The sequence below is a fragment of the Mytilus galloprovincialis genome, chromosome 14 (assembly GCF_965363235.1).
Source record: "Mytilus galloprovincialis chromosome 14, xbMytGall1.hap1.1, whole genome shotgun sequence".
Classification (NCBI taxonomy): Eukaryota; Metazoa; Mollusca; class Bivalvia; order Mytilida; family Mytilidae; genus Mytilus; species Mytilus galloprovincialis.
The window spans coordinates 65,067,787-65,094,735 of record NC_134851.1 but is presented as its reverse complement, the minus strand read 5'-3'; the positions used below and the strand labels follow the sequence as shown (position 1 = coordinate 65,094,735).

Below are 26,949 nucleotides of genomic sequence, written 5' to 3'. Positions count from 1 at the left end.
TTAGATGTATTCTCGTTTTTTGTAAATATAGAGAACTTAAGTGCAGTTCAGTAAATACATTAGCTAACTGCGTATATTTTCCTATTGTGGGTCTTTTTTTATCGAGTATGGTTACCATAGCGGATAAATTCTGCGTACATGAATTATAAGTAACTTTTTTTTATGAAGCACCTTTTAATTTGAAGTGCGTATGATTTCCTCATTTCTTCTTCGTTTTTGTGTAAATGAACCACTGGTTTTCCTTTCCGTTGTATTGCGTTTTTACAGTAGTGGTTTACCAATACGTTTATTCTTTATAAATCAGGTAATAAACAGTAACAAAAGAAACTTCATATATCGATTAGTGTCAACATCAAAGCGAAAGCAGCACCCAATAGTAAAAACAATTGAGAAAAACATGCATATAGTAATAACTAAAAGTAAAAATCCTTACAATGCCATATCCATCGAAACATGACAACATTCAAATTTCTAGTGTTTGTTAATTTTTCACAAATAAAAATTAAATTAAAGACATGATTTTTTTTTTCGAAAACATTAAATACATGCATCTTTCATTTCTAAAACCTCTATTGCATTGTGCGTTTAATCATCTATTCTTATTAAGTTTAACCTCCAATTCATCTAAATATATTAACGGTAAGTTCAAATTGATGCAAGTGTTGTAGCAACAATACCTTACTCTCCTTCTTTCATACAAATCTATCGAATTAAATGTATCACCTTTTGTACTTAATTGACATATCCCCCTTGTGGAAAAGGATTTGCTACTATTCCGGAGTTTCTGAAATCCTCCTCCGATGGAATTCGTGCTGCCTAGATATCTGAATTGTAGTTTGCATTTTTATGGTTTGTCTTTTGATCCTTTTTTTTTGGCTATTGCCTTGCCGGTTTATTGTCGACTTATAAGATTGAATATCACTTGCTTTCTTTCAACTTTTTGAATTATTATTAAACAACACAATGATATATTCAAGCTAAAAATAATATTTCCTCAAATAGAATTAGGTTTAAACCTACCCATTTCGTCATACAAAAGAACACCTAGAGTTTGTGCTGTATCTGTATGCATAACATAGGCTGTTGCTGCTTGTGATGATGTGACCTTCAGTAGCTGGGTACCATTGGTACAGTAGATGTTGCTATCATATACATATATGCCTATGCTTGTTTGTGTTTTGTTCGTACTAAATACGTCAATGATATTGGTTCCATTTAGAGATGACGATTTTAGTTCGCCTTTGTCATGTATCATATAGTAAAGTCGCCATCCATTGGTATCTGATATGAAAATTATGTCTACACTAAAGATGCATTCATCATAGTTATGATACTACATGAGCTATTTAAGATCAAAGTCACATACATGTCTTTGGGTTTTAAAATTGGTTCTAACATAATATTGTATATAAGCATTTCTTGACTAAAGGATAAATTATTGCACAAAATAAGGAAGTGAAATACCAAAGGAGAAACATTACATTATATCAATTGACATTTACACTCACTTCAAAACACTACATTGGGGCTTATCGCAAAGAACAGTACCATACACTGTTCTTTGCATTTATTTAGTCAATGTGAACATGTTAAGTAATTCATGAATTCATTGTTATATATTAAAAAATACAAACGTTGTGTAATATAATTAGTGTTTAAAAGATATTAAATAATATTTCTCAATCATACATAGCTGACTAAATCATATACATTGACAGTAAGAAGACAAATAAAAGAGCCAAATCTGTTTTTTTTTTTTTTTTAAATTACTTCCTGAATATATGTGTAGACTCAAAACAATGTCGATCAGTTACGTCAAATTTGTTGAATCATAAAGGATATTCTATTCGGTCCGTGTATATCTGCGTCCATTCGTTTTTTGTTTTGAAATATCATCAACAAAAGTCATAAAACGAAAGTGTTTTCATTTTTCGTTTTTGATTTCGTAAACACCAAAATGAAAAACAAAAGTGTTTTCGCTTTTCATTTTTGATTTCACAAAACAAAAAACAAACAAAAGTATTTTCATTTTTCATTTTTGATTTCACAAAACAAAAAACGAAAAACAAAAGTATTTTTATTTTTCATTTTTGATTTCACAAAAACAAAAAACGAAAAACGAAAGTGTATTCAATTTATCTTTCCACACACTGTTTAATTGTCATTCAAAAAATGACAATGTTGTCATGTGTCATTCATTTAAAGGTCGTTAAAGTATACATGCACAGCGGTTGTCAGATCAATACTACTTTAATCGAAGATAATGTCGACGGATGCAAAAGTCTTTAGCAATCGGAACAATATGGGTGTGTGATCTTTATAACTTTTAAGTTTAGAAAGGTCGATCCAAGATTATTAGACCAAGGTCCATCTGCCAGTATTTTACGAACTACGAGGACGATAATGTATTTTGCATGATCAAATTGTTTTAAATTTCCGCAATTTCACAATTCAAACTGGGATATAAAAGCCTTCAATTGGTTTGCCATTAGGAGCCTATAAGGTTTTAGTGTTGCTTATATGTGAAGACCATAAGGTGACATTAACTAGAGGCTGTTGATGGGGGATTATGAAATTGAGAATAGTGGACAAAAAATATAAATAATAGAGACAATGGACCAAAAAATAAATAAAATAGCTAGAATAATAGTGTTAAAATGTAATGATAAGAGAATAATTGTCAAAAAGTATAAAGAATGGAGAAATATGGTCTAAAATATCAAACATACAGAAATTTAAGAACTCCGAATCCAGACCATCATACTAGTTGCCTTAATGAACATTAGTTTGTCTCTGGGAGATTGTTATTGGTTATCATACGGTTTCTCTTTATTTCTATGTCTATTAATTAAGAAGCGTGCTTTCATTATTTGCCAACATTTTGCATATCTCATTATAAAAAAAAAGACTTTTATTTTGCAAACTACCATACATTTCAGGTAATTGTTCTGCATAGACCACACCACATTGGAGTCCCTGTAATTTTTTTTTCAAGTGGACCTCAGTTACCCACCCTTCCCCATCATTACATAAAAGTTAATAAACAAATGTCTACGGAAATACTTCTGTCCGCACAATGTGTATCGGGGAGCTGGGTAGCTGATGTCTGCTGGAGAAAAAAAATCAAGGTTGCTGTTTAGCTTATTTTTTTTCAAAGATAGGTCCACAGTTGAATAGTGTCTTTGACTGCTTAATTATATATTTAAAACTGATGATATAGTGGTTATATATTAATAAAAACATTTGAAGTACGTTTGAGTCTTATGCAATATTTGTGTTTATGTATTTGAAAACTGGCTGCTACCGACTGGCTGCTTGAGCCTGGTCTCACAAACTCCGCATTTTAATTACAGCCGATTACATTGAGTGTGTAGACAAAGGTAAAATCTTTGGATCGCTTGTTTGTTAGCTGAACTACGAAGTAACTAGGTAAGGTATACCACCCTCCTGTAGAAGGAGCCTAGTCCTACAGACAGATTGATTAGTCTGGTCTTAAAGGAAGGTAGTTTACCTAACCTAATAATACAAGCAAGCTAAGCAAGGATATTATATCTTTGCCTACACACTCAATGCAATCGGCTGTAACTTCTTTACATTACAGGTTGCAACACATTGCCAAATCATTGGGTTCCAATAAACGTTTGGAAAATAAAGTCAATGTGCTTTACCATAGGGTTTTATGCAGAACAATTACCGGAAATCTATTATGGAAACTTTCAAAAACAATATCAAAATCGAAATCTAACTGAACAATGAAGTTACTCACATTAAAAAAGGTTGAGACATTGAAGGCCAATTTTTTTTTTATTCTTGCGTGTTTTATTATAATCAGACGGTAATTTTAGAGTTTACAAAGAAATTTAATATTAAGACAAAAATCAATGTAGAGTTTCATTGGTGAAATTAACACTACATTACAAATAAAGGATTCTCAAATGATCATGACTTTTGCTTGTATTAAAATGATCCATCCATCAATCAATCAATCGATTGATCAATCAATAAAATTGAGAATGGAAATAAAATATGTGTCAAAGAAACAACGGCCTAACCAAAGAGCACAGCCGAAGGCCACCGATGAGTCTTCAACACAAGGAGAAAATTCCGCAACCAGAGGTGGGCTTCAGCTGGTCTCTAAATAAAATATGTACTGAAACGTCGCACGATACTGGTGTCACCTAACGTTACACACTCAAAGACGTAAGCCAAAATAAAAACGTTGGAATGCATGTTGTATAGATGGCTTTTTACAATAAATTTTAAAGGATTGATTTTTTTCCCTAAGAAATAATTAATTGTTTTTAGATAAATGATGTTAAGCTTTAGTTTTATTAACAAATTAAAATAAAAAGTAACTTGAATTGAAACCATTTGGTTAATATACATTTTAATTATAAAGGCAATCGAATACTTTTTTATGGATAAACTATGCACTGCAATGCACTCATCTTTGCACTCCAGAATGTCAAGGCGAAAGGACTATGGCATATCTAGCATGTCAGTTCTGCACAAATATATGCAAGGGAATTAGCGGGAACAATTATTATTGCTGGTTTTTTTTCTATTAATTTGTATTATAGCGGATCCGACTATTAAAGTCCGGAAAACACTTCAGTTCCGCGAGAAAATCTCTCCGGCCAACCCCTTAACTATGAATCGATAGAGCTTCAACATAAAACATTAATTTTAAAGTTTTCTTATTAAGCAACAAAATAAAATAGCCGTATTCCAAATCATCTGTGAAAACAGCAATAATGACAATTAGACGGAACGTTAGAAGTATATTTTATTAAATAACGTCAAAATCGTATGTGGGGACATTGTATCGGACATTTTAGTTTTATCTGATATCTCGTATACAGTCCGTGTAACGTAAAAGTTAACAATACGAACGATGCCCGAACCATGTACGGACGATGCCCGAACGATGTACGTACGCTTCCCGAACGATGTACGAATGCAAAAGAAACGCTGACCGAACGTTGTACGGACGCTGAACGAATGATGTACGAACGAAACCATGTACCATAAACCATACCATAAACGATAACATAAGCGCCCTTCTATCGTACAACGTATGATTTTGCGTACATCGTTTCATTTAGCGTATACCGTATCGTTTAGCGTACATCGTTTCGTTTAGCGTATATCGTATCGTGTAAGCGTACATCGTTTCTTGGCGTGCATAGTTTAGCGTACATGTTTTTTTAAATATAAAACAAAAATTGTGTTCTGTTTAATCTTTTGATATAGGTGATATGTGTAAAATTTAGATTGGATACATGTTTTAGTTTTTAATTTATAATTTAATAGATAATAATTTAATCTGACTCGATCTTGATCCAACATTATTTACATAAAAAGTTTGAAAAATAAACACTGAAATAAATTTGTTAAGTATTTTTATGTATTCTCTTTTTTAGCATGTATTTTAAAATCGACTGAATAGCAGTTTTATCTATATGTCGTAATTAAACCATATGTTTTTAGATTAAAGATATTTTTTATTCATTTTAAAATCAGACGAGAAAAAAAACAATTATTCGAAAAATTTCAAATAAAAACAATTTCTCATATGTGCCTCATCAACTCTAAACATAAATCCCTACCAATGTACAAACGATTGTGTATTATTTATCCTATAAATGCACTTGACTTTAAATAATCATCAACATTTGTCCGGCAAAAAACTAGACCACTCCCTCCATTCTTTAATTTTCTTATACCATTTTCCTCTGATCTTTATTTTACCCGTTATACACTATTCTAAATTTTTATTTTTTTTCTTTATTTTCCTGTATCTATATCTCTTTTATTCGGAGCAACCCACCCTAAATATACATATGATATACACGGTCTATAGGTGATCTCTTGTGCCGTGATACACATGTTTGCTTAACACAGGATGTACTTGTTTATATTTATTTATTGAATGCTTCTCTTTGTAACTTCATTGGGGTGTAAAAGCGTTGACCGAAGTACATTTTGTATTCTAAAAAATTGCGCACGGTCACCGCTTATACAACCCTATGAAGTTACAAAAAGAAGCATTCAATACTTATAAATACATTTTTTAGCTAGGATCATGAAAACACGATTTCTACCAAGTTTTTATTTACCTCTGCACTATATTGTGGGACCTCGTGTCATCATGAATGGTAGATTTTATTGTGTAATGAAATTGATTAAGGAATAAGGCAATATTGCAGTGTAGCCAATCAGAATAACGTATTATAATGAAACATACATCTAATTTTATTATATTAACATTGTAAATGTCCTCCTAATGATACATCTAATAGTTGTCACTGGACATTAAACAGCTAACTATAAATTCATCCGTTATGTTCTCAGTTTTGCTATAATGTGAAAATCATACAACATGATGATACAATAATTATTGCAGATTTGCACTAGGGAAATAATTGTTAACAAAACCACTCAGTCACATCCCTACGGCAAAAATTGAAGTCTAGCCTTTTCACATTAATATACGTTATTTCCATCTATTTCAATCTATTCTAAATAATTTTAAATAATTTTAAATCAAACGGTCATTTTTCTTATTTGCCATAAAAAAACAACAATTATTTTCATTTCTTATTTTAAACAGATCGATTGTTTTTCGATGATCGGTGCCTTTGAGCATTTATAAAACCGTGTTTGCCAGAAAGAAAGCTACATAGTAGTTATCAAAAGGTACCAGGATTATAATTTAGTACGCCAGACACCGTACGAAAGTCGTTATTTTACATAAACTATCAGTATTTTTTTTCTTTAACCAGAACGAAATACGAAACCACTTCTCGCAATTCGCTTTGGAGTTATTGTGCTTGTCTTTGGACAATATATAGCCTTGTTTCAAAAACAAAACGTATAAGAGTAATATATAAAACTGAACTAGAGTGAAGAGTTGGGAAGTAGGAATTCCGAATTTTAATTCCTGTATTGACCTCATACAAAGGCTATATTTGTTATATTATTAATTTCAGACCATTATGTATATTTGTATCAAAATCGTCATTTGATTTTGTTTGAATTATTTTATACATCATATTGTCTCCTTGACAATAACAACATATTAGTTGCAATGTTTTTCTATACCATTACATCATATTTGAATCGTAACGGTGCACTGGAATTGTCTAATCACTTTGAAAATTGCCGTTGGAAAATACTGCCAAGATCTGTTACAGAATAAGGTTGTCAAAGTTGAGAAAAACGCTTGGTACTTTTATATACTTTGTAGAAAGATAGAAAAACACTATAATTTTCGTCAGAACTCAAAGATTCTTCGATATGTCCCATTGTCCTCTGATTATTTTTAAAGATGATTAATTAAAAATGTGTATACCAAACATTTAAAATTTTACTCGGCGTTTATAAATAGCATTGAAAGTACAACAGCTCAAAAACGATAATCATTGATAAAATTAATGTAAATGAGCCACTCTTTCTCAAGTTGAGATGGAATATGTTCGTTATTTGATTTAACGAGTTTAACAATCGAAACCCCGGAAATTTCGTCTTATGACAAGCACGAAAAATGGCGAAACTGAACTTCCAACAGCGGACAATGATTTCTAATTATACAATGTTCTTTCAATTAATGTTTTAAATGCAATGTAGAACTTAGCAATTAAGACATTTCTTATCCCTTTTGAAATATATATATATATATATATATAAAGATCACTATAATAAATGTTCTTGTGTATAGAAATATATATAGATTACTAAAAATTCAACATTTCCGGTATGAATAGTTTTAATTCACTAGTACTTTCATGTTTAAATAACAATCTTCAGGTGAAACTATACATGATTAACGTAACTATGTAACGGTAGGTATGTAACGTCATAGTTGTCGTTGAGTATATAAAGGGAGATAAATCGTATTACACTTAGTCTATATATAAAAGTATGGAGCGTCATTATTACACAATAGAAAATGCATAGTTTGCATCCAATCGTGATTTAAATTTTGAAATAAAATGTTTTTCCTTTACTTCTCGTGTAATGTCACAACCCATATTCATTTTATAAAATGGGAATATTTTAAAAAATCCCCCTCCACATTCGTCTAAATGTTTGCTTAGGGGGATTTTTCTGTATTGTGGCTGCCTTATATGTTGTCTACGAATGCGCACTCTTTCTGTTACACTGTTCCCTGTTTGGCCGATATAAATTTCCTGGCAACCATTACATTTAATGCAATAAATTAAGTTCTCGGATTTACAGGTAATGTCTTCGTTGGTAAAAAGTGATAGACCATTAGGTATGTCCATTCCCTTGCCGACATGGATATACGGACATGCTCCACAACGACTATCTCGACATTTTGACACACTGAATGTTCTTTGTTGGTCGAATCGTGCTCGGGTCAATAGTCGTTTAAGGTTTTGTGGTTGCCGTTTACTTTGTAGAAGTGTTTCTGTATTAATTAAACGGCGCATCTTTTCATCCTGATCAAGAATAGGTAAATTTGCCTTTGCAACGGGAATAATTTTAAAGTTCCGTGGATTATGTGTAATAACGAACGGTATTTTATCGTTGTTATTACTCTGCTCCTCGCAGGTGGAGCGTAGTTGGTTGGTTGGGATCTGTTTTGCCATTTGAATTCCCCTTTCTATTAAAGTCTCTGGATAGTTTTGCTTGATCAAAAATGATTGTAGTTCCTCTAGACGGTCTTCTCTCAAATGTTTATCCTCGACTACTGTACATATTTTTCTTGCTAAACAATAGGGGATATTCCTTTTGGTATGAGATGGGTGGCACGAATTAAAATCTAAATACTGATGAGTATCAGTACCTTTGTAAAAAATATCGGTTTTAATTTCAGTGCCATCTTTAATAACAAGAATGTCTAGAAACGGTAATTGGTTAAAATTTTCATCCTTCGTAAATTTTATGGAGGTATGAAGGTTATTTAGTATGTCCGAAAATAGTTGGAGTTCTTCGTCGGATTTGTTCCAGATAATGAAGCAATCATCAAGGTATCTTTTCCATGATAATTCGAATTCTCTTGCAAATTCAACTCCAAAATTATTTTCAACTTCTTGATACAGTCTTTGTTCAAGGAAGCCCATGACTAATGTTGCATAGGTTGGTGCAAATTTTGTTCCCATTGCTGTCCCCCGATGTTGCAAATAGTTCTTGCCATTGAAATAGAAAGAATTGTTTTCAAGAATTAGTTTAGTAGAATCGAGTATAAAGTCAACAGTGAATCGATTTGGTATTGCATCTCGATGTTTTGCAACCCAATATTGTATTGCCTCTATTCCTAAATCGTGTGAAATGTTCGTATATAGGCTTGTGACATCGAAGCTTACTAAACGAGCGTGAACCGGTGCTATTTTTGGCAGGTGTGAGAGAAAATCTATATCGTCTCTTATATAGCTCGGTACATATTTACACAATGGTTTCAAAATTCTGTCTAAAAAGTTGCTTAGTCTGTGAGTGGGACTTGCTGGACCTGCAATGATGGGTCTAAGTTTAAGATCCGTCGGTTTTTGCACTTTTATGTATTCGTTTTGCTGAGAATTAATAGCCGATTGGATCTCCTTTGATTTATGGATTTTTGGAAGGCCATAAAAGTTACTCGTTTTCCTTTCGAAATTTTTCAAGTAATCATACTCTTTTTCCGTAGTGGCCGTTGTGTATTTGTTCAGTACGGTATTCATTCTTCTCTTGACTATATTATCAGGAATTTCTGAGTAAAATGTCGAATCATTGAGTTGTTCTTCAACTTTAATTCTATAGTAGTCTGAATCCATTATTACTATTGCCCCACCTTTATCGGCCTGCTTAATTACTATGCTTTTATCGTTTCTTAGATTTTGGAGTGCTGACTTTTCGCCTTTAGTTAAGTTGTGGTTGACTTTACTTGGTGTAAGTGGGTAGTTTGACAAATTTTCGATATAGTCATCTAAACACTTGTTTCTTCCGGTATTTGGAATAAAGGTAGATTTGTTTCTTACTAACGAGTCGTCCTCCTCACTTTCTTTATCCGCGAAATATTCAGTGAGTCTCAATCTTCGACAAAATTTCAACATGTCTGCTTTAAGTTCATCATGATCCACAGAGGGAGTTGGTGTAAATTTTAAACCCCTTTTAAGCAATTTCAGTTCATTGTCATTAAATACTCTGTTGGACAAATTTATAATTTTTGGATCGACTTTTAGGCATGTTTTAGACTGGTTTCTTCTGGATTTTTCTCCCTCTCGGGTATATATACATGAAGTCACATGCACGAAGAAGTTTGTCTGACGTATGAAAATTGAAAAGAAAAAAAGGCATGACAGAAGTTAAGAGAAAAAAGGCAGTATGGCCATCTTGCCAAAAAGAAAAGTCATGATGAACTTATGAAAAACACGTCAGGATACATTAATACCTAAGAAAGGCAGGACAGAATAGAGTGTAAAATAAAAAAAAACAGGACTACATTTACATCGAGATTACATTGAAAGAAAAATGCAGGACAATATTTTTCATCCTGGCCACAACTCCCACACCCCTACCCTGTAAAAATTTAATGGTATCTCCCTAGTGTTGATTTCGACAACGATCTTTAATCGTAACCGCAGAGAAATAGTCAGTTGTAAGTCGGTGTGACTCTATCCACCACCAACACATAACCACAAGCTGAGTGAGGAGACTTTCTTGCTATTAGACCTCTAGAACTATTTCCGACCTTGTCGTCTTATTTTTTAAATTACGTCATTGACGATCTGATCACTACAACGTTTTAACAAAATATTCGTTTCCGTGAAAACTAAGATTTGTTTAACTTTCAAATTTCATCGTGGTCTCTTCTCAGGATATAGCGGCGATCATTATGTTGGCTTTACAGCTGATTTCCTAATGCATGTAAAGCGAGACTTTGGTTAGCTTGATTGCTTAGTTTGTATCATTTATAATTGTAATTTGGATAATTTCCAATCATATTGTTTGAAGATCTCAATGTTATTTACAAAGCTTGAATTCATGTTTATACAAACAGAGCAAGCAAGCCTACCAAAGTTTTACTCTACAAGCATTAGGAAATTAGCTGTAAAGTCGACAAGATAACAGGTTAATGTATTCAAGTGAATTTAAGATTTGTTGAATTCTAAAGTACAATGGTTAAATCAATCTTTACTTTGATGTGCCACATGGGCATCCCTATAAAATAAGACAGTCCATGCGTGACCCATGGCATTAGATATTATGCATGTCAGTGGATATTTTCTTTGTAAAGCTAGCACTAATAACCTATATTATTTACGTGTCTGAAATATTTTGAAAAGTGAAACTAAACTCTTGAACAGACCATTCATGAACGTCGTTTATGTAAATTCTGGATTTACACGCATGAAAAACTCTTCACTTTTCGGGATTCGAGGAAAACAAATTTAGCAAACACTGTTGAGGAACACAAATAAAAAAGTAATTCTGTATCATAAATTTAATTTGTTGATATTTGCAACTCTTAAAATCAGCTGATAATTTTTTTTTTATCATGTTGAATAACCTAACAAATGGGGATACATGTAAACACGACTTCCCAAATTTAATCTAAAATTTAACTACGTTACCCAACACTTTTAATATTGAAACAGTACAAGATATAAATATATTTTTTTTTTATCAAATTCGAATACTGGGAGTTATATGAAGTCTGTTCATAGGATCTCATTTTTAATATAGGCGTGGAAATCCATCACTTTAATCCAATCAACTGTGCTTAATAATAAAGATTGACGTGCAATTGTGTCGGTGTAAAGTTAGATAAATATATTTATATTTCTGAACGTACATATGTCAGGGTTTAGGCTATTTCATTCGATAGAAGTATATGAAAAAAAAGGATTTTCTGATATTCTATCTTTAACTGAAAAAATGGCATTAAATCGTAGAGGCAGTCCCACTTTATGTGAAGAATAGAACATATTGAGCTTTTTTTGGATTTTCTTTGTCCAATAGCAAATGTCTGCCTGTACTACTGATTATATATATAACTTCCGGACTAGCAAACACAGGCAACCCAGTTACTAATCTTCCTGCTTCCAACTGAACGACATGTTCCAGATTGTTGGAATCTTGTTTAGTACAGTCATTCCATAACTCACGTGCATATTACCATGCCAAGAAATCCTAGCTAAAAATTCCGGTGGACCTCCTACGGCACCCATTAGTAGATACAGATTTAATTTCATTCAACAAATTAATTTATTACCTTTATGTACGTCTCGCTAAGAACACGACCATATACCAAATGGTCAATATTAATCATCCATGTAATTTGCTGTATGGGATATTTGCAGAATTTCAACGGAGGCAATTTCTTGGCATGATAATTGATCTTATAAGTGTATGCGAATAAGATAATTCCTAGTCAATCCATATTTCAATTTTTTAAGAAATTTAATCTTGTGCTTGCACACTTTAAAACGTTTTCTATATTGTATAGACTTTACCATTGGAATCAAAAGTAATACTTAAATGTTTATGACAGGAGACAATTCTACCGGAGTGTAGAAATACCGCAAATGACTTCTTAGTGCACTAAGAAGAAAGCTTTTGCACTAAGGACATCAAAACGATATTTTGAGACCCCAAAGAACATGGATATAAAAGGATATGAGTATATAACTCATATTTATAAAGTTTGGTATCAAAAGATATTGTAATTTTGAAGTAAAATGCTTTTTAATCGGCGCGTGCCACTCGGCAATCATCATGTTCAATAAACCTTATCCAATAAACAATTGTCTTGCCACCCACCAATCATCATGTTCAATCAACCTTATCCAATAAAAAATTGTCTTTCGATCGTTACTTATTGATTAATTTATGGTTGTTGTTGAATGCACCTAACGGTTTAGCATGGTATAATTTCAAGTTCATGAAAGAAAAATTAAAAATTGAATTTTGTGTTTACTTTGCCTTTGTTGAAATTTGTTTTTAAGGAAACTGAATATGTAAGCTTCTTTTTTTTTAAAGAGGCCAATTTTGAGATACAAATTGAGAAAAAAAAATGCTTCTGAGCTTTCATTTCCTATACATACTTTCATTATACCTTGAAAGACATATGAAAGTATGTGGCGTCCGTAGGGTTCTTCAAAACCCGATTACAAAAGTATTATAGACATTTTAAAACTTCAAGCGGTAAATACTATTTTATGTTTTAAAAAGAGAATATAAATCATAAGTGTCTTCTATGAACGATAAATTTATTACTGAATAAAAAAAAATTCATCGTTATTTTAACAATTGAAGATGAATATCATTTTCATTTATAATGTAATAAGCATAGTGATGTAAGAAATATAATGCACAATGTGGGAGAACTTAATAATTTAGTTAACTTAATCATATGACTCTAGAGCCCGTTCTGCCATGATTAATAATTTAAGAGACGCTTAAGAACTGGACAACTGTGGAAATAAATGATTTTAAGATTTGGAAATAAATGAAAGTGGTGTATGAATATATGAATATATACAACAAAAATAAGCGAAAGGAGATGTGGTATGGTTTTCCACAAAAGTTAAAATGAAGTAGATGGAAATAAATAAGTCATATTTACACTCTAAAAATGTGTTTAGGGCCTAAACATCAAGCTATACATATTTTTACTTGTAATGCATTTGTAAATAAGTTCTTATCCTAAATATGTTCCTCTCCTAAATACGTGAAGGAAAGTGTTTAAATTTAAACATGTTTAACCCTATATGTATTTAACCTGACAACATGTTAAACATATACATGTTTTGGTGCTGCCTCTAATTGTCAACAGAAATGATACATTCTCAGTAAATCACATCAGAAATTAGATTAGACTAAAACCTCATTAAAACTGAATATATTTGTTTTTGTAGAACATGAGTTTAGTCTCCCTTAAAACATAATAAATCATCATATAGAGACCAAGGCAGCAAAGATAGTCAAAATAATCTGTTTGCATTTGCCAGTATTCTATCCTTTTAAAATCCTTGCTATGAGGTTTGGTTGACATCAGAAAAATGAATGAAATATTGGCCACTGGACCTTAAGCAACCAAATATCATCCTCACCTTTCCGTGAAGAGTTCACAATTATTTGTCTTTTTAAAATTAAAAGGATAAAAAAAATATATGAGTTGAAAATACGCCATTACATTAGAAGTAAAAAAATATAACAGACAGAAATACAGAATAAACAACTGATTGAGGCACGTGTCGAGAAAACCTTAAATAACTAACTAATAAAAAAAGATATAATTATGAAACTTTTACAAAGTCTATTTCTTGATGCCATGTCCATTGTGACAGTTGTATCATTCCATCAGGTCCTTAATGCACATTTTTGTTCTTAGTGCACTAAGGAGGTCCTTTGCGGTATTTCTACGGACCCCAATTCTACTACTTGATTTTGAAGTTTTTATTTTAATATCATCTGGAGAAGAATTACAGGAGAATAGCATAGTAATTGTCTTGTTCCGATTAAAATCAATAAACCAATCCTTAGACCATGCTAAAATTTGTTCTAAATCGCTATTTAAGACATTCGCTATTGTGTTAGGACTAGTTCTTGAATAAGAAAGGGATGTTTCATCAGCACACAATCGAGTTAGACTTATCAAATTACCAGCTATGTCATATACATGAATAAGGAATAGTAGGGAACCTAATACAGAGCCTTGTGGAACTCCTGCATTAGTATTCTCAAAAGGCAAATATGAAACAGAAACGCATTTTGTATATTTGAAATATAACTAATTAAGTGATTAGATACAATTTCTTTTCAAATACGTTGCCCACTGCTGAAAATAATGAGATTGGTCTAAAATTGAGAAATCAGTAATTTGTCCCTGGTTTTGAAAATAAACATGCTCAAAGTCAACTCTCTTTAAAGAAGTTTTGAAAATAAAATGGCTAAATGCATGTTTTTTTTTTACATCAAGCACAAATAAATTTACATGTTACATTATGAGATCAAAATATCTTAAATTCCGCAGTCAGAGATACCATGTATATTCGCCTGAATATACCATATCGAGAATTTTACGTTCATACTCGTAAACAGTTTTATATATATAATATTCTGTTGAAAAATCATTTTTAAAATTAAAGGTAAACAGATAAGCATAACGTCTTCGCAATTTCTTGTTCAGATCCATGGACACAGATGTCAGAATGAATAAGAAAACACTAAACTCTTAAACAATATATTGTTAAATGGACACCAAACACATTTTGAAAGAATAGTGTACTGATAGATTTTCTTGTGTATTTTCTATGTTCTGAAAACTTCAACATCCCATCAACAATACTTAGATTAAAGTCCTAAGTTTTATAAAGTAAATATATTTTTTTTTAAATATCATTTGCAAGGCTGCATGTACATTGAACTATGATAATCGTTTTCATATATTTCTTTTCCGCCATGCATAAGTTTAATCTTTACTTTGACTTAATTCTCATGATATAATTTTTTTATGTATAATTTGTTTCAGAGATCGATTTATAAACATTATGCTTAAAATAATTAACCTAACAGAGCGATAGCACAGACAGATGTAGTAGTCTCAGCCGAAAACAATACGTAATATTGATAATATAAGCAAGTGTGACAAACCAATCACAAATTTGTTGTTTTGGATTATTCATGGTTGACTAGTTCTATATTAACCAATGACACGTGTCCTAATTTTTAAGAAAAGGGACAGAAAAAGTATTTAACAAAAATAACCGGTTTTTCAAAACTATATTTTCAAAATGCACTGCATAATTTAAACAGTTTTAAAGTGTTTCATTTTATTTTATGTTTGTGTCAATGTTCATGACTTACGAGTATTATATTTCTTGTGAAATTGATAGATGAGCGGTTTTTTTACAACTACCGAACAAAGGAATATATCGTAAACGTCAATTAATGGACAAGCAACCCAACGGGAAAAATAAAATTTAAGAGGCATCTTCATGTACATGTATAACTAGTTTGGAGTTAGAGAAAGCATTCAATGCCATATGATTCTATTCAGATTTGTGCGTTTTTCGATTTACGAATAAGTCAATAAGATAAAAAAAGTAATTGAAGCCAAACAAAAAAGGTACATGAAGTAACATAATAACATAAGTTTACATATACATATTTACCTAGTAGCATTTAATAAAACAACATTTGAACTTATTATTACCATTTTTTTTCAATTGTAATTTTATGTTTATGTATATTTAATGTTACCCGATATGGAGTTCTTCTAAAAATAAAAATCATTTGAATGGGTATTTCTGGTGTATATACATGTATCACACGTGCTATCTATATGCACAATATACGGAAATGACACGGCAGGGTATTGTAAAGTTACTGACGGAAGATTAATGTCAGGTGTATATCCCCGGACGAAGAATTTACTGGTGTGTCAAAACGTTTAAGTGTAATTTGTCATATTTGAATCGTGCTCATCTCTTCTTTTTTTATAATATGAATTGCGCCAATGAATGGAATTTGACACATTCCCCATTTCCATTCTCTATTTTATCTGAGACTACTATAACAGCTGTTATAGTAGTCTCAAATTTTATTAATTGTGTTATAAAAACCTCGAAACGATTAACTTATTTACACCTCCATGTAACATTAGAATACTGACTTCAACTGTTAAATAACTTTATAATTACTAAAATTACTAAAATTTGAAATCATGTACTTTAAGAAAGTCTCCTTCTGTATGCCATGTTTTTTGTGTCAATTCTATCATTCCATCAGGTCCTTAATGCACTATTGTGTTCTAAGTGCATGCCCTAAGGAGGCACTTTGCGGTATTTCTTCTTGTACCTTTAAATACCGGAAAGGACCTCCTCGGTGCACTAAGAACAAACATTTGAAAACAAGTCTAAAATATTTTCGCAATTAAATGATTGTTTTATTGGCGCAAATGAATGCTGCAGTTTTTACAATAAAGTGATGCAAAAAAAGAATTGGCGTAATTAACTTGTGGCGCAAATTAATTCTTTTTTTAGCGAAACTGGATATCGACCTTCAAAACATTGTGTGTACACAAACGAAACAGTATTCATCTTTTACGCAATCTAGCCGGAGAATAAAAGTTTTTGCAATTTGTGTAGGATTTCAATTTTAGAATGTAATGAACAAGTAAGAAGCTCGTTAGAAACCTTAAGCGAATTGGAAAATGAACTATACACGATGAAAGGGTAAAGTTTGGTGCGTCGATAGAAAATTTCATAGATGCATGTGATAATTGTAAAATTTCAAGTCTTTGAATAACATCCATTTGTAGAACTGATTATTTCGATCCTTCAAATATGTGTAAAATAATAATAAAAAAATATATTATTTAGTCTCTTTCATGTAAATACTGTAGATTTGTATTTGATCATCGATTGCAAACATAACGCCCAGTGACAAATATTTCATGTATTCGTACAAAGAACAAATCAACTTCTTTTAGAATACAATTGATTGGTTATTTAAGGTAAATGATTTGCGACAGAATAAGTGAAACTTGGCCAGAAGCTTACCTCTATGATAAAGAAATATAAATAAGATAAGTTATTTTTTAATTATGTATTTTACTTATACATGGACTTAAGCATTTTTAACAGTAAAAAAAAAACAGTTTTAACACCGACACCAGGAATCACAAGCGACGCTGGTTCCATAAATATCTTCAACGAATTTTTATATATCCCTGGCAGTTTTCGGTATATATTAGACTCTGACATTGAGGAGAACAAATACCATGGATGTGTTGTCTTTTTTTCTAATACATTTAGATATAAAACGTTTACTTCATATAAAACCTCATTTATATAACATTATATATAATTTATTGTGTCAAGGAAATATTTGGATCAGAGAAATATTTGGCGGAGGAGAGAGAGAGACATACAGACTTATATCGCGGTATTTGGTCACTTGTTGTTCATGTCAAAATGTGATGGGAGGAAACGTTTCCCCTTCGTTTTATATATATTCCATAATGATATTAGTAAGAGATTTAATCCAATCCAAACTAATAATTGTTTTTTTTTTTTTTTTTTTTATCTCGCATCTTTTTATATTAAATCATTTTAACTCAAAACTATAATAATTGAAATAACTTTCTGAAATAAAACCCTAACATACTTGTATATCAGACGCTTAACAAAACGATATACCATACGATTGATGAAACGCTAAACGATATTACATACCATACGATAAACGAAACGCTAAACGCTAAACGATACCATAAACCATACGACAAATAAAACGATTAACGATACCATGAAGCATACGTTATACAAAACCCTCAACGGGGACATTTACCATACGATGAACGAACGCTGACCGAACGTTGTACGGACGCTATACGAATGATGTACGAACGATGACCGAACTCTATACGAACGATTACCGAACGCTGTACGTACGATTCCCGAACGAAAAAAGTGTTAACTTTTACGTTACAGGGACTGTATTAGATTTCATTTATGGGAACTTAATATCAAAACAGAGATAATTTTTTGTACTTTTATCCATTATAATTTTTTTTTTATGTAGCGAATGGCACTGTATTAAATAAACATCATGAAAAAGCAGAAAACTTAACCCTACGTTTAATTTGGTTTGAAGGGGACAAAATGTCGGACATTGCTATTCATCTCGAATAATAAGAATTTATTTTAAAAATTCCTGATTGTTACATGAGGCGAAAGTGTGATCTATGTACAAAACACTAGTATAAGAATTATTAACTTTCGACATGGGGATTGCTCTGAAATTCCCTTTTTTGGGGACAATTTAACAAAAATTACGGCAACCTTTCGTGCATGGAACACATAATTTGTATCATATTGATCCCTTTTTTTTTATATATATTTCTGTCTTTTCGAGAGAAAAAAATCGACATTACGTCATCGCCCAATTATGAATTGCTTGTTCGGGACAAACTTTTATATCGTTTGGTAATAAAATTTATATGTTTTTTACGATATTCAGAATTTCACAAAACTAAAAGTGTAACGCGGGACAAGGAAATCATATTGCAAAATAAATGTTTTATTGAGTTTTAATTAATGAAAATGGTCTGTTTCATAAACAAAATTGCAATAATCTGAAAGAAGAGTTTAAAAGCTTTAAAATGATATACAACACTTTATAATATCAAACTTTATGTTTAAAAATTAATAAGATAATTGTGTCTTGTACGTGATTTAACCAAAGTAACACAAGTAGCGTGCGACGTTTCACTACTTTAGTGAAAATGGACGTCACACCACTTAACTTAGATAAAAAAACATAAACAAAATAACAAAGATCAGAGTCTCCTGTCTTGGGACAGGCGCAAAAATACGGCGGGGCTAAACATGCTTTGTGAGATCTCAACCCTCCCGAAATACAACTATATCTAGGTCATGTAGAATAAACATACACACAACAATATGCACAGAAAGACTCAATTTAAAAGAAATCCGAGTCCGATGACAAAATAGTAAACAAAAGAAACTACACAAAATGAATATGATTCATAAATCAACAAAGAACTACTAGCAGTAACTGACATGCCAGCTCCAGACCACAATTAAACATATCGAAAGAACACATAGATATAACAAGATGTGGTATGAGTGCCAATGAGACAACTCTCCATCCAAGTCACAGTGCGTAGAAGGAAACTATTATAGGTTAAAGTACCCTCTTCAACACGAATCCTTGGCTCACACCGAATAGCAAGTTATAAGGATCCCCCAAAATGACTAGTGTAGAACCATTCAAACGGGAAAACCAAAGGTCTAAACAATATATATAACTAGAGGCTCTAAAGAGCCTGTGTCGCTCACATTGGTCTATGTGTTTTGTTGATGGTGATGTGTTCGTAGATCTTACTTTACTAAACATTTCTGATACTTACAATTATCTCTATCTACAATGAACTTAGCCTAGTAGTTTCAGTGGAAAATATTTTGTAAAAATGTACAAATGTATGAAAATTGTTAAAAATTGACTATAAAGGGCAATAACTCCTTAAGGGGTCAATTGACCATTTTGGTCATGTTGACTTATTTGTAAGTCTTACTTTGCTGTACATTATTGTTGTTTACATTTTATCTCTATCTATAATGATATTCAAGATAATAACCAAACGCTGCAAAATTTTCTGTAAATTACCGATTAAGGGGCAGCAACCTAACAACAGGTTGTCTGATTCATCTGAAAATTTCAGGGCAGATAGATAATGACCTAATAAACAATTTTAACCCAGTCAGATTTGCTATTAATGCTTTGGTTTCTGAGATATAAGCCAAAATCTACATTTAACTCCATTGTTCTATTTTTATCCATGGCGACCATCTTGGTTAGTTGGCCAGGTCACCGGACATATTTCTTATACTAGATACCCTAATGATGATGGTGGCCAAGTTTGGTTGAATTTGGCTCAGTAGTTTCAGAGGAGAAGATTTTTGTAAAAGTTACGACGACGGACGACGGACGCCAAGATATGAGAAAAGCTCACTTGACCCTTCGGGCCAGGTGAGCTAAAAAACGAGAACGAGAACGACATAAACAAACGACAACTACTGTTTTTTGTGTGATTTTTTTATTACTAGACCAAATCTTTCATGATTTTTTATTATCTAGGACTGTATTTTTGATTGATAATTGATTACCAGGTTTAATAAAAACATATGTGTGTCTATAGCAAACATAGTAACTTTGGCTTGAAAGACGTTAATTGTCAAGAATAAAATCCTAAGATTGAACGCGTTCGTTCAACAATCTTATTAAACATGTTAAAATTAATATATAATATATTAATTTTCTCTTACACATAAGTATTACGAAATCAGAGATACACCTTTTAATTAGATAAGTTCGTCTAATTTACAAATGTAGTATTATCTCTAGTAAATTTACTGACTTCTTTGATAAAGGATTTGAATAAGAATACCACATTAATGCCCCAATCGCACTATCATATTTCCATGTCTAGTGGACCGTGAAATTGAGGGTCAGAACTCTATATTTGGCATTAAAATTAAAAAGATCATATGATATAGAATATGTGTACTGAGTTTCAAAAAAAAAAATACATCTGTACAATAACTTCACTTTCAGGTATAGAGATGTGCTTTTTTTCTGAGACAAGTGCTTGTGACAATTCAAAAGAACTTGCAGTCATCCGATGTTCAGTACTTCAATACTTTGATTGTTTAAAAACGAGGTAAAAATACCCTGCCACATTCGGTATGAGTTTTTGTTAGACCTTTTTTTTTCTTCTGTTTTCTATCGATGTCATGCGTTAAGCCCTTTTTTACTGATTTGTATAGTTTGTTCTTATGCTGTGATGTAACAAAACTGTCCCAGCTGTTTACAAGCATGTTAATTGTAATTCATGTTGTTTTAAAATAGGCCGTTATTTTTCTCAATAGAACTGTTTCATATTTTTCAATTCATGGACTATTGAAGGCGACAATACCGTATGTTTTTTTTTTCTCATTGTTGAAGATTATATGGTTGCCTATATATAATTGCTTACATCCACTACATTTGAACTTTGTGGGATAGTTGACTCATTTGCATTAATACCGAATCTCCTTATTAAAAGTTGAGGGGTGTGTGTATTTCTATGGAAAATTTCAATGTTTTTCTCCCAGGTCGGTCACCTAGTTTGAATAGAATATTTTGACATTTTGCTGTGCTCCTGGATTTGACTTAAGAGCCAACCAAAGCTCACGGCCTGTTGGTGGGTAGTTTATGACTATATGGTAAGCTCTGGATGTCTTTTTGAGTATTGCATACGGTGATTTGGTGATGTCTTCATGCCATGCATTGTCCCATTACTTTATATAGACAGCGTATCAGTCAACCGATCTATCAAAGTAGCTCTCCTCGCCTTTTGGATAGTCAGACGAAAAACAAGATATACACTGACTTAGCTTGGTATATACATGTTTATTTAATATACTCATATAAATATAAAAAAGAAGATGTGGTATGATTGTCAATGAGACAACTCTCCACAAGAGACCAAAATAACACAGAAAAATATCAACTATAGGTCATCATACGGCCTTCAACAATGAGCAAAGCCCATACCGCATAGTCAGTTATAAGAGGCCCCGAAATGACAATGTAAAACAATTCAAACAAGAAAACTAACGGCCTAATTAATGCACAAAAATTGAACGAAAAACAAACATGTAACACATAAACAAACGACAACCACTGAATTACAGGCTTCTGACTTGGGACAGGCACACACATTTTGAATGTGGCGGGGTTTAACATGTTAGCGGGATCCCAAATTCAAGTCAAATTGATATTTTAAAACAACCTAAAAGTAAAAAAGTGTAAAAAAAAATATTTTAATTAATGTTGAAAATATTATTGTGGTTGTGAGTGGAAAACTACTTAAAAATGTAGAAGTATTCAAAAGTAGCTCTCGCGTTTTTGTTCTGCGGCTACATTAACGGAACACCAATCAAGTAATCGATCTTCATAACTATGGCTTCAATATTCAATGGTATAAAATATCATGGTCTGCTTGTCGTAGAATCAAAAAGACTTCAAGTTTGAATAGATCTACGAAGACTAAAGAACGTTCATGTGTGGTTTGGCAATCGTACATGCCCACGACACCGATGTCCAGATATTGTTCGAAAGATGTTTTGAGAAGTTACGATGTTACCGGAAATGTAAAATTAAACTGTTACCGTATATTACAGAACACAAAACTGGCTATCTTTGCTGTAATTACAAGTTAAAAACCGGACATGGTTTACATTAAAGCTAAAAATCCCAATCCCACGGCATCAAATAATTTAAAAAAAACATATGACCTTTAACATTGGAGGGCTTAACTAGCATTGAGCCGTGTCTAGGTCCTAAATAGAAAATAAAGAGATGTGGAGTAAATGTACACGGGACAAAATCGCACACAATATGTATAAAAAAATAATTATTAATGAACAGGGCTTTTATTCCTGTTCTTCATCTTGAAAGGAGCTGGAGGGTCTTCAACGATGAACTAGACCATTGATCCTCATTATACAAAAGTATCATAGGTTAGTGCATCGGACTACAAAAACATAAGTTCCTGGTTCGATTCACGTTCCGGGGAGAAAATTTCCCATCCACTATTAATAAATATGTTTAAACTAACAATAGCCACACACACTTGACTTTGTGGATTACATTATGTTTTTCTTCGTGTCTTTTGATATTGTTCATACATGTAAATACTAAAAGTCTTACACTGTATCTATATATTTTTCTCCGAGACCAGAACATAATAAAACAGATAAAGCAAAACTTGCGCTTTAGATTAAGAAAGGGTCTGAAAGATTTTGTATCATTTTTTCCAGTTCTTCTGGGGTCCTTGAGCCTTTCCCTCGCCAACAATATATAGTTTGTTTTATTTGTAAAAGAGGCTAGTTACGCTTCTGTATTATCATCTTAGATTAACCTCTCCAACCTTAAAAGCAAAAATCACGCACCCTTATTGTTTAGATTGATAAATACTTTTGCATCTGTCGACATTATCTTCGATTAAAGTAGTGTTGATCTGACAACCGCTGTGCACGTATACTTTGACGACCTTAAATGAATGACAAATGACAACATTGTCATTTTTACAATGACAATTAAACAGTGTGGGTAAAGATAAATTAAATACACTTTCGTTTTTTGTTTTTGTGAAATCAAAAATGAAAATTGTAAAACACTTTCATTTTTCGATTTTAGTTTTTGAGAAATCAAAATTGAAAAATGAAAATACTTTTGTTTTTCGTTTTTTGTTTTGTGAATTCAAAAACGAAAAACGAAAACACTTTTGTTTTTCATTTTGGTTTTTAAGAAATCAAAAACGAAGAATGAAAACACTTTCGTTTTTTGGTTTTTGTTTTTGATATTTCAAAACGAAAAACGATTGGACGCAGATATACACGGAACCTATTCATTACCAATTATATTTCATATTATATTCATATTATAATCCTAGAAATAGCATACCTATACCCAAACCTGTTACTTCGACTGACTTTATAACTGTCTGATTTTCGGAACCATTTAATCTTGCTTTTCTAATCTTTCTTGTCGTTCCAAATGTACTGTAATACAGCCATCTATATTTAAAATTAAAAACAAACACAGTTCAAATGGACAGAATGAGAAATGGTTCACATGTCTATGAATTTATATGGATATAGTGTACGTTAAGGAGAACACTTAGTCCTTTATTGTCTTAATCAACATTATTTGATTTTGTATTTCATTATCCGTATTAAATTTACATTTCTTATAGACATGACGTCTAGTTTGATACCAAAACTTTTCGGCATTTTATAAATGACACCTCATCAATATGACATGCCATAGAAAACTTGCTTATTGTCAATACTGAATACTTTTTTGTGTGGATAAAATAAATGTAAGTGTTCCGTGAAAATTTTTTTTCTACCTATTGTTAGCTCTTTTCTAATAATGAGAAACAGACCTGTTTCGATGGTCTAGTGTTATAGCATATAGTCTGTCTTCTTTCAGTATACATGCTTTATTAAGCCTATTAAAATTGCATCTGCAAATCTTTCCTGTGTATCGTTCTGTCCAATATACATGTTCGTATACTGGATCAATCACTAGTGAAATTGGTTGCTCTGCAGTTGTCACATCTTCTTCTTTGTAAGATTTGTCGGATGGATAACGGAATCTGTAAAGATAATATAAGACAGTTTTATTATTTTACATTCAGTAACTAATAACAGGGATACTCGGGCTAACGCTGTAATGCGGGTAAATTGTAAAAACAGCAGATATGTTATAAAAGATATTTATTTGGGAAAAAAAAAAACATTCTACGAAGTGTTTTTACTGTGAATAATACTAGACCTCAAACTTGAAGATTTACCTATTCACCAGACTGTGCGAGAACAAAAACAAAACGTACATGTACCCCAAATAACATATAGTTTAATTTGTTCAAATAAAGTAACTGGTAACACTGGTTGCTTATCGATTTGATTTGACCAACATGAAACTGTTCCTGTTAAAATTTAATGAAACTAAACAATAGTATCAATATATGAAGTCATATTTAATTATATTCTTGACGTTTGTATACGTTTGTATACGTGTATATTGATTAATAGGGTAAGCCACGTGATGTCGTTTAAAACAGTAACGACATTAGTCATTTGATGTGCAATAAAGCCTTATATTAATAAGCAGGACTACTAAGATCATGAGAAGACACAACATTTTTAATATATTAATGACATTGGCTTTTTGAAAATCCGATATGAATTTTGATTTTTAAACCATAAACTTCGAAGAAAATTGATACCTAGGCATATTAATTTAAAATTGAAACCGTTTAGTACGGTTTTGGCATAACAAATCTGTCTCTATCGGTCTATGTAGTACAGATATTCGTTGATATAATTTTAATAACTAATATATATATAGGACTCTGAGCCGTAATAGTATTCCAAACTGCGATGGTCACGCTGATGAACGATGGTTTGACGCTGAAATGCGATGGTTGCATTGTGACGCTATCTTTTTGATAGCTGCGTCGGAGTGGAAGTGTGGTTACGCTGCATTGCGATGGAGTATATAAATCATATGTTCAATGATCAATGCTCAAAATTAAACCCTGAATTGACAATAATAATAATAGAAATACATGATTTAAAAATTTATGGAATATACTCTACCTTGATATGACGTTTAAATTATGTCTTGGAAAATAAATATATCCATTTTTATAATCACAATCTAAAGAATATATATTACTCCTTAAATTTTGCAAGAGAACTGATACGTCCCCTGAACGCAGGTCAATTTCCTTAATTGTATTTTCAGTCGAATATATCAGCTTATTTTGAAGACCTTGAAAGTAAAAATATGCATACATTATTAAACATGTCATATAGTTTGTCTCATTTGATACATTACAGCAACTTACGTTACGTTCTTACTGCATCTAACTCATACGTGACGTTATAAGTCTTTATTTATCCAACATATGTATAGATAAACAGCTGATTAATAGTTTTATTAAAAAAAAAAAGATATGGCACGATTGACTGTGAGTCCACATGACGCAGAAAACAACAACCACAGATCATCGTATCACCTTCAACAACGTGCAAAACCCTTACCGCATAGTCAGCTAAAAATAAGCACGGAATTAACAAATGTAAAACAATTCAATCGAAAATTAATGGCAATTATTATTCAAACAACTAAAGAAAATCAAATATGTAACCCACCAAAATACGATAACCACTAACTAGCAGCTTTAGGAACTGTTTTAATGTAAAAAAATAAACAGATTAAAAGTATTTACTAAAAACTGTGCACATAGCCCTTTTACGAATGTGTCTCATTTAAAGCGCACCGTATGTCACATGTGTTGTAATGAGATTTTATTTACAATAGCTGTGTATTTAATATTAAGTGATAGTGGCCTTTTATTCTTTGAAATGTACCACATGTATACGGCATCGTTAATAATTTCATACGTTCCGTTTCGTTTGATGACATAAAATTACGCAACAGCTATTGTTGGTTGCATATAACAATGGTTGTTCTTGTTGATATATATAACACACTTCAAAAGAATCTACACGTTATCCAGTAATCGATAAGGATAGCCACCATTCCAATTATGTTTCCTTACATGATTTTAATAGAATCGGAAAGTGTTTTTTTTTCTCCTGATGTATTCTTATGCAATTTTGAGTCGATATAATTTTGTCATTTCCCTCACGACGATTGTGATTTTCACATCGTTTTTACATTTTATTTTCAAATTCATTAGTAATGAACACATATCATTTCTTACCTTGACAAATCAAGCATGCAAAAACAACTAATTCAGACAGGCATTCCATGTTGATGCTATGTACAAAGCATAGAAACAAATTAAGCTTACTAGGTAAAGGTGATCATCTGAAAGGAATTGTGCACTTC

General features: G+C 31.8%; 1 protein-coding gene across 1 annotated transcript; it reads right to left on the bottom strand.

The window, feature by feature from the left end:
• Window positions 1–570: 570 nt before the first annotated feature.
• Window positions 571–26,949, bottom strand: LOC143059584 (low-density lipoprotein receptor-related protein 6-like). The gene is made up of 5 exons (XM_076233101.1): window positions 26,822–26,949; window positions 25,689–25,863; window positions 24,470–24,682; window positions 23,986–24,098; window positions 571–1,281 (listed from the first exon to the last, which is right to left on the bottom strand). Exons 1-5 carry the CDS (start codon window positions 26,868–26,870, stop codon window positions 995–997), a joined length of 837 nt encoding a protein of 278 aa, XP_076089216.1. The 5' UTR covers window positions 26,871–26,949; the 3' UTR covers window positions 571–994.